General features: G+C 38.9%; 1 protein-coding gene across 3 annotated transcripts in view; it reads left to right on the top strand.

Annotated features, from left to right (window-relative positions):
- The window catches only part of STARD3NL (STARD3 N-terminal like), a 50,612-nt gene extending 41,973 nt beyond the window's left edge, over positions 1-8,639 (top strand). For all 3 annotated transcript variants that reach the window (XM_004391100.2, XM_023725847.1, XM_023725846.1), the window contains exons 8-9: positions 6,515-6,592; positions 7,888-8,639. In XM_004391100.2, the coding sequence (XP_004391157.1) occupies positions 6,515-6,573 (59 nt within the window). In that variant the 3' untranslated portion in view covers positions 6,574-6,592; positions 7,888-8,639. The remainder of the gene's footprint in view (positions 1-6,514; positions 6,593-7,887) is intronic.
- Positions 8,640-10,110: the final 1,471 nt, after the last annotated feature.

Here is a 10,110-nt window from a genome sequence, read left to right as displayed (position 1 = left end):
TACTTTGATATTCTGAACTATTGATGTTGGATCTAAAAGCAGTAGAAAGCACAAAAACATAGAGCCAGATGAAATACAGCTATAGATTAGCAGAAACTCTGTTTCTAAGCCAGCAGAAACTAGAATTAAGTATTAAACCTTCCATTACTGCATTATATGGTTTATTTCCTTCAGCTGTTTTGAAGGTCATAGGACTTGTTCTTTAAAAAAAAAGAAGTTCACATTATAGTTCTTGCTTTTATATAGCCACTTCTTTTTCTGAGACTCATAAAATTTCTCAGTACTAATGTATTTTCTTAATTAAAAGTTCAGAACAGCAGGATAATAATGGAGTACCACCTCAAGCATTCTTCAAGCTGTTTCTATTCTCTGTGGGCTTCTTGCCTGTGACTTGTACCACCACCTAGTGGTAGTCAGAAGCATTTCCATTTTATTGGGTTATGAAGCTAAACAAGAACGAAAACACTTTCACCATGTTGGGTAGCTGCTTTGTTTAAGAAAAAAAAATGCAGATTAGTACTTGGCAGAGGAGTGTACAAAGTAGCTTATTTGCATTGTCTGAATGTTCAGTTTAGGAAAGAATAAAAATTGAAAACTAATATTGGAATTAATGTGCCCAGTAAAAGAAGGCTCTTATCTAAAGCAAAGCTTTGTAGTTAAGCCAGAGCTTAAAAATTAAACAGATCTGAAAAATAAACAGTAGCTGAAGTCCTAAGCTTCCACTGTCCTGATACATCGCTGATTGACCCCTAGTAGCTGTGGGGTCAGCAGGGACCTGCCTTGCCTGTTGTGGTATTCTGTATGCAGCACCTAGCACAGTGTCTGGCACATAGTAGATTTATAATAACTTTGAATGAATAAATGAAAGCTATTAGAGGCACCAAAAATAAAATCTTAGCATTTTTCCTTATAAAGAAATGGCTTGAATTTTGTCAGTACCACAGGGATTTGGAAAATTAGCACATTTTAGTAGATATACTTTTAAAGGATGTAAAGGTGGTTTGTTGGGAGGTTTGCTTGTTGGTGTAACCACATCCTGCTTACCTGTGTATCAAATGGAAAATAAAGAGGAAGTTCAGTCCTCTTTAACCGATTAGGTTGAGGTTGTTATATGTGGTCAGGTGGCTTAAATGAACCAGTTGTGATGCTGAAGCAAAGTTAATTCTTCACCTCCTAAATTATTAGAAGACTGACTTAAAATGAGGAATAGCTAAGTTACATAAAATAACCTTTCCTCTAAACAAGTCTAGATAAAGGCATTAAAATTCTAATTAGATGCCTGCTGAGAGTAACCACGCATCCTGGTTTGCCTATAACAGCTTTAGCTTATTCAAAGTGTTCCTTCCTCCCCTATTTTCTGATTGAGTTTTTTGAAGGATTGATAGTATTTCTTTTTTAAATATTTAATTTGGATCCACAATCAATACCCATGGAAGCAGCAGTCAAGAAATCAAGAGATGCATTGCACTGGGCAAATCTGCTGCAAAAGACCTCTTTAAAGTGTTAAAAAGCAAAGATATCACCTTGACGACTAAGGTGCACCCGACCCAAGCCATGAAGTGTTTTCAATCGCCTCATATGCATGTGAAAGCTGCACAGTGAATAAGGAAGACTGAAGAAGAATTGATGCCTTTGAATTGTGATGTTGGTGAAGAATATTGACTATACCCTGAACTGCTAAAAGAACAAACAAATCCGTCTTGTAAGAACTACAACCAGAATGCAAGGATGGCGAGACTACGTCTTACATACTTTGGACACATGAAGAGGGATCAGTCCTTGGAGAAGGACATCATGCTTGGCAAAGTACAAGGTCAGCGAAAAAGAGGAAGACCCTCGACGAAGTGGATTGACACAGTGACTACAACAGTGGGCTCAAGCATAACAATGATTGTGAGCATGGCGCAGGACCGGGCAGTGTTTCGTTCTGTGGTGCATAGGGTCACTATGAGTTGGAACCGACTCAACGGCACCTAACAACAACAACAAATATTTTATAGAATTCACAGTAAAGAAATCTGGGCCAGGGTTTTTCTTGATGGGAAGATTTTTAAATTACTAGTTCAGTTTCTTTACTTATTATAGGTCTATTCAGAGTTTTATTTCTTCTTGAGTCTATTTTGGTAATTTGTGTCTTTCTAGGGATTCTTCTATCCTAAACTGTCTAATTTGTTGCCATAAATTGTTCATAATATTTTCTTATAATCTTTTTGATTTCTGTTGTTTTGGTAGTGATGTCTTGTCTCTTTTCTTGATTTTGGTAACTGGTGTCTTCTCTCATTTTATCTTGGTAATTGTAGCTTGAAGTTTGTCAAATTTTTTTTGTATTTTTGAAGAACCAACTTTTTATTACATTGATTTTCTTTATTGTTTTTCTGTTTTCCATTTCAGTCATTTTCATTTCAGTTTTTATTTTCTTCTGCTTGGATTTGGTTTAGTTTGCTCTTTTTTTTAGTCTTAATCTTAAAATGGAAGCTTACCTGATTGATTTGGGACCTTTCTTATTTTCTCATATAGGGATTTAAAGCTACACATTTTCTTCTAAGCATCACTTTAGGGATATCTCATAAATGGTGATATGTTGTATTTTCATGTTCATGCATTGCTTGGCTTTCAGCAGGTTGACTAAGATGTGTCTACATATGGATCTCTTTGTGTATATTATAATCTGTGTTTGTTCAGATTGTGTAGATGGATATTTCTCAACAAATTTTGTAAGTTTTAGCCTTTATTTCTTCAAATATTTTTCTGACTCTTTTTTTCCTCTCTTCTCCTTCTGGATTCCCATACATGTATGTTGGTATGCTTCATGTTAACTCACAAGTCTCTGAGCTCCGTTCATTTTTCCTCAGTCTTCTTTTCTCTGTTCTTCAAATTGGATAATTTCTATTGATTTTATCTTCAAGTTCATGGATTCCTTTTTCTGCCATCTCAAATAGTCTCTTGAGCCCCTCTGTGAATAGTTCATTTCAGTTATACTTTTCTACTCCAGAATTTTTTTTTTATGATTTACCTTCTTGTTGGTGATTTATAGTTCCTTCTTGAGACTCACTTTTTACTGATTCATTGTTGTCATACTTTAATTGTTTAAACATAGTCTTCTATAGTTCTTTGAACATATTTTTAATAGCTTCTTTTTTGGAGTTTTTATCTGCTAAATTCAGTATCTGGAGACACTCAGAGAGAATTTTTATTGACTTTTTGTTTTTATTTTTCCTGAGAATGGTCACATTTTCCTATTTCTTCACGTCTTATAATTTTTTTTGTTGAAAACTGGGCATTTTAGTAACATATTGTAGTAACTGTGGATTCTGATTTTTCCCCAAAAGGTTGTTACTGTTGCTGGTTGTCTGTTTGTTTAAGAACTTGCCTGGGCCTGTGAAATCTGTGACCCCTGCAGTGCACAGCCGCTGATGTCTCCTCTCGTTTTTCTTTTTCTTTTTAATTTTTGCTTTTATTTTTCAGCGTAGCTTCCTAGAGGTTGCCCTGTGTCTACATTGCTACATAGTGGTAGCTAATGCTTGAGCAAAGGTTGTCTCAAGCACCTTGATTGAGAATTCCATTCTTTGCCAGATGGATATGTGTATGAGGAGGGAAGCACATTCAAAGTTGAGGCCATTTTCAGATCTTCCCCAGCCTTTGTTTTTCGCTAGGTTCTTTCATGTGTCCTCTGCACGTGCTCACAGCCTCAGCCTCAGGAGTGTTTGGCCAACCTGGGTTCTCCTGGGTCTCAGCTACACACGTGCTCAGCCTCAACCAGGCATATGCTTGCTCCAGACACAGGGTATTAGTATCCTCAGGCTGGTAGCACCACAGGTCCTTCCTGCTTTCTTACCACCAATTTGTCACTTTATCATCAGTGCTGCTGGGTGTGGGGGTCACTCCCAACCTTAAATCAAGTGAGTTCTCTCTTCAGCCACAGTTTACTACCAGTTCTCAGGAGCTGCCTCACCTTGGCAGAACTCTGTCCATCAGGCTGGGTGTCTGAGTGGGGGAGGAGGATGGGAGCAGCCCCAGGCAAGAACACCACTGTTCTTCCCTGAAGCCTGCAGTTTTTCAAGATAAACGTTTTTCAGACTGTTATATGCTTTTGGTCATTTCCAGAGTGCCAGAATGGTTACTTTGGTCAATTTTATCCAGCATTATAGTTGCTTTTCCGGGAGAGGATTCATTGACCTCCTCACTTGACCGTAGCCAGAAGTCCCTGCTAACATTCACTTTTAAATTATGTAAAGAGCACATGTTATGTTTTCATTAAGGGCTTAGCTTTAGTAATTCCAAGACACGTCATCTCGTGTGGTTCAAATGCCATTGGCCTGGCAGGCAGGTAGAGAGCGAGCTGGGAGACAGGAAGACCTGGTGTGACTGCCTTCCTCGGAGTCCTTTCAGAGTGAGAAGGCAGTCAAACCGCACCTGCGCCTCTACGGTTTACAGCGGTTCATAGGCTGGAAAGTAAGGCCTGCTAGCCACTATATCCATATCTGTTTATTTTACAAAAAAATCAACCTGAACTACGTGGCATTTATGAAGTTAAGATGTAGGACACAATCTTTTCTTAAGATCCTCAGCCATTCTTTCTCCTTTACCAGATTTGTTCTTGGCTCTAATCCAGGTGGACATTCTCATAGGAAAAACTCATACTTTTAAAGTGAATTATCTAATAAGAGTAAAGCAGCAGTGGAGGCAGGCTGCTGCGTCCTTGGATGTCAATAAGCTACATCCCTAACCTGCTTCCTTGACTATGAAAGCAATACATGCCACAATAAAGAGTCCTGGACAGAATGGGGGAAAAAGGCAGAACAAAATTCAAATTCACAAAAAAAGACCAGACTTACTGGTCTGACAGAGACTGGGGGAACCCTGAGACTATGGCCCCTGGATACCCTTCTAACTCAGAACTGAAACCATTCCCATAGCTCACTTATCAGACAAAGATTAGACGGGCCTATAAAACAGTAATACATGGGAGGAATGTGTTCAATCAAATATACGAGACCAAATGAGCAACTCCTGCCCAAAAGTAAGATAAGAAGGCAGGAAGGGATAGGAAAACTGGACAGATGGACATGGGGATCCTGGGGTGGAAAGGTGGGGAGTGTGCTGTCACATTGCAGGGATTGCAGCTGATGTCACACAACAATATGTGTATAAACTTTTAAATGAGAAACTAACTTAAGCTTTAAACTTTTCATCTCTGAAGCCCAATAAAATTTTTTAAAAAAGAAAGTAATACATGCTTCTTATAAAAATGTGAAGAGAACCAGATTTTCAAATCACCTATCTTAAAACAAAATCGGTGTTGATGGTTTAGTATAGTTCCTTCTAATTGTGTGTGTGTAATTTCACATAATTATGGCCATACTGCCTATAGTATTTATACCCTGCTTTTAAGAATTATAATTTAAATATTATAGAGTCAATTCAAGTTTATTGTAGAAATGTTGGAATATATAGGAAAATACTTGAAAGTCACCTGGTTATTTTCTTCTAGTCTTTCTGATTTGCACAAACATGTTTGTTTTCTATTTTTACCAAATAGGACCTTATGGTATGTACAGTTTTCTCCCATTGTGTGTTTGTTTTTACTTTATTGCGTGTGTATTTTCTGTGTTGTTATAAACGATCTGTAAACATAACTATAAATGCATACATGGTATTTCATAGAAATATAGTAATTAACCTTTATTCTGAGACATTTAGATTTTTTTCTCTAATGATTGTGAGGAAAAGAGGAGCCCCGGTGGTGCAGTGGTTAAGTGCTCGGCTGCTAATGGATAGGTTGGTGGTTCAAATCTACCAGCCACTCCTCGGAGAAAAGATGTGGCAGTCTGCTTCTGTAGGTTACAGCCTAGGAAACCCACTGGGGCAATTGTTCTCTGTCATATGGTGTCTCCATGAGTCAGAACCGACTTGACAGCAGCAGGTTTTGTTTTTGGGGTTTTGGTAGGGGGTAGCTACATAATGGATAATAAATAGTGTATTTTCAGGGATAAATCTAAGGAAATAAATAACTGGGTCAAATGTATGAAAATAATGTAAGTTCACTAGACACTGATCCAGAACGGTCCTAACAGTGGTCACTGTTACTAACAGCACACGGCTCGAGGGTAGCCACGTGGCGCCACCCTCATCACTCACCAGGAAAAGTGATATTAAACACTACTCAGATTAAATTCTTGATATCAAAGCTCAAAGTTATGTGCATTAAAAAATATATGCAAGCTTGTCAGCAAAGACATGGAAGAGGAATATTTTTGGTACTATGTAAATTAAAATCCTTTCTGATGAGTTAGTAGGAGTGATAGAATATATTTGAAAGGTTTTTTTTCCCTTTAAGAAATAAAGTAAAACTCTAAAATTACAGTTTTGTTAACCTAAATCTCTTGAGGATTCAGTATATGCATGCATCTCTCATTTAAAATTTTATTCATACAAATTTTAATTTTAAAGAAATCATTTACTACTTAAATGGAATGAAATAATTTTTTTATCCTTCCTCTTCCCTACCATGTAGGATCCGAAGAAGAAGCTGAAGAAAAACAGGACAGTGAAAAACCACTTCTAGACCTATGAGCGTACTACTTTTGTTAAAGTAAGTGTTTCACGGTGAAATTGTAACAACAAAGTAGTTAAATATGGAGAATTTTTTTTTTTGTAGATTTGAAGTAAAATTCAAAGAGTATTAGTACAAGTGTATAGCCAGATTTGTCCTGTTTACTTTCACTTATCGGTCAATTTTATCAGTGTAAAATAACATTTTCTGTATAGGTGTAAATGTGTAAAGTGTGAAAAATACCTCAGAGTCCCAATTTTCTGTAAAATCAAGATGCATTTATTTTTCTTTAAAACCCAAAACAAAAAACCCACACCCATTGCTGTCAAGTCGATTCCGACTCATAGCGACCCTATAGGACAGAGTAGAACTGCCCCATAGGGTTTCCAAGGCTGTAAATCTTCAGGGAAGCAGCTTGCCACATCTTTCTCCTACGGAGCGGCTGGTGGATTCAAACCACTGACCTTTCAGTTAGCAGCCAAGCACTTAACCACTGTGCCACCAGGGCTCCTTTTATTTTTGTTTACTTAACCAGAATTTCTATGTGCCAGACATGGTTTAATTACAAATATTACTGCGTTTGTGTTGTGAGGCCAGCAACCCTCCGAGGTATAAGTACTGTTACTGCCTCCAGTTTACACTTCAGGCAACAGAGGCAGAGAGGGGTGAGTAACTTGTCCAAGACCAATGCAGGTAGCAAGGGACAGAGCTGCACTGAAACCCACAGTCTGGTACCAGGGTCCACACTAACCCAACACCATGTTGTCTCTAGAGGGCCTTGGAGCTTCTGAGATAAAAGGTGTTTTACATTCAAAGCCAAAGTGCTTGATATGCTTCAAGGTGAAACACATTGTTAAATCCCTTCAAAGCATCAAAGGAAAACATTCCAGCCTCATAAATGCAGGGCAAATAAATGTAAAGTAAGTTGTAGTAGCAGCAACTCTGCCCAATTATTTAATCACAGAAGGAAGAAGTATTTGATGGATTCCGTGTCTTTGTATATAGGCTGACTGGTCAGCCGAGGCAGTGGAGTCCCAGCGAAGGTTCTCACGGGGCCCTGGTGGCTGCATCATCCACCCCCATCACATTTCAGCCCCTTCTTTCCACATCAGTAGTTTAGACAGAGAGCAAAAATGCAGGGGTGTGAATAGTTGATCCTTTTATAAAATGCTTTAAAACAAGTGCTCGTGTGGCCACACACAGCCTTTTGCTTTGTGTGTCTATAACACAGCCCGTCTTTAGGGCACAGATTTTGTTACAAAAGTTTAAGGCAAAACGTCGCATTTTGTCTTTTAACACTACCTCGAATATTTTTGTCTTCTTTCTTTTCACAGTGTGAAGAACTTTTACTGAAAGTCGTCAGAGGGGAAAAAAAAAGGCTGGAGATGGGGGTCTCCCTCTGGAAATTTGAAATGGTGACATCCACTGCTGACTTTGTTGAATGGCTGATAAAGAATTTATTTATTGTAATACCTCACAGACATTGTACCATGTCCACATACATTTAGGAGCCCACCTGGGGCTGGTAAGGTAATGTAATGATCCATTCTGTATTCAGTGATAATGACTGATCTGTTCATGAATCATTGCAGAAAAGTCTTGTGCTGTATTCCTAATCAAAACACTTCTTAATATATTGACATAACACTTTTTTGGTAAACGAAGTACCTTTTTGTTTTGATTCACAGAATGGAATTTTTGTTTTATGTCTCAGACTTATTTTATATTTCTTTTGTAACACCCTACATTTCGCTTGTGTTTTTTAACTCATGCACATGCACTCTTTGTACAATTTTAAAATGTTAATAAAATCTACCCTATCAAAATGATTATGTTTCTTGTTTTTCATCATATATTTAGCCTAAAGTGTTGCAATTACAGATATGTAAAAGGAAAACAAGGAGAGACAATCTATGTAAAATGTTACCAGACATTTTGTATTATTTTTTCATAAAATACTGTCTTTCTCTTATAAAGTATGGTTCTGAAATATTCTGAGTTTCTTATTTTGAACCCATGTTATGAAATCATTGCTATTATGTTTCCTTTGTTTGGCTAATTTGAATTAAAAATGAACAAAATTATATTGTGAGCTGTTTTTTCAAACATGAATATTCACAGCATGCCTATTAGTTTTCTTCCGTCATTCATTCTGACATTCAGGAAAAGCTTGACTGTGTGTAGTGCTGGTTTGGGTGGAAACTGGCATTTCATTTGAACCAAATCAGGTCCATCCATGTATCAGAAATGCAACAGGGAGGCTCCGTGTGAGGTCAGTTCTAAACAGGAGGGGCTTCTCATGATGGGGGACGACTAAGGGAAATCTCCAGGGTCTGGCCTTGGACCAAAACCTCAGGAGCTTAACGGGGTCGTCAGGGTGAGAATGTCCCGTCACAGGAGTGGAGTCGCATACACCAAGCTCACAGATGCTGCCTAAGCCAGAACATGAATGCATGCGTTTAGCCTGAGAAAGAGCTCTCACCCGGGCCTGCTTGGTTGAACCAGTAAGATGCGAGTGACCCTTACAGGAAGCCAAAGCTCAATCAGAAGTTGGCTTCATAAGCACAGACCAGGGGGAATTAGGTATATGATTTGAATGTGCAGTGAAGCCAGGCTGTACGAGTCTAGTCGTACTCCTTCCTGGGACTGGACAGCTTAGACCTGTGGGCCAGGGCACCCACACCGTACCATGTTTGGACAGGGCAGAGGTGGAAACATGGCTGAACAGCCCTTTTCTAATCGACCGTGTTCACACTTTCTGTTAACGTCTTCTATTAAGCCTTGCTTAGGTTGGCTCTGAAGTCATCTTGTTCCTTTAGAGGGACTTTATATTGTTCTGATTTGGTTTGTGTCATTTAATCACAGTTGAACTCAGGGCCTCCATATCTCTTGTGAGGAGAGAAGCATATGGCTGTTGCCCACATCTACGGTCTATGATAATAAACCCACAGGACCGAGTCGTGTCAACCTGTCTACACTGAGAAAATGAAACAAGGTGCCAGCATTGGAGACGCATACCGTGGAAAAGCAGATAGTTGGTGGGATGTTGGGGATTATTTTAGTCCTATAGGAAGTCCTTCTCACTGTTTCCTTCAGAACAGTGTTGTGAGAGTAGACTACAGGTGCAAACTCCTCCTGGACATGAGGTTTCCAACTCATGTAGTAGCTAATTGGGTAACCTTTGTATATAAAAAGCAGGGAACCCAGCCTAGCCACAACATTGATTGTGTGTTTGATATCAATTTCATACGTTTGTGTAGATGGATGTTTTATTTCCGTTAGCTGTGGCCTTTTAAAGTGAGTGAAGTGAGGTGTGGTTTAACTGTCCTTACAACACCCTAGCCATCCCTCACACAACCCCAACTAGGGGCTGGTTTGGCTTTGAGCATTTTCCACGAATCAACCGCATTTAGCCGAGCACATAAACAAAAGAAGCCTGAGAAAATAAAAACCATCAGCCACACTGCTGCTCTCCCGCCACCCACGTTCTCCCTCACCACCACTACCGCCCCTCCCCATACACCGCCTAACATAAGGGTAACCCAGGTTGCGTTGGG

Source organism: Trichechus manatus, unplaced genomic scaffold, assembly GCF_000243295.1.
Source record: "Trichechus manatus latirostris isolate Lorelei unplaced genomic scaffold, TriManLat1.0 scaffold00475, whole genome shotgun sequence".
Classification (NCBI taxonomy): domain Eukaryota; kingdom Metazoa; phylum Chordata; class Mammalia; order Sirenia; family Trichechidae; genus Trichechus; species Trichechus manatus.
Note: the sequence above shows the minus strand (reverse complement) of the source record. Positions and strands in the feature narration are given on the sequence as shown.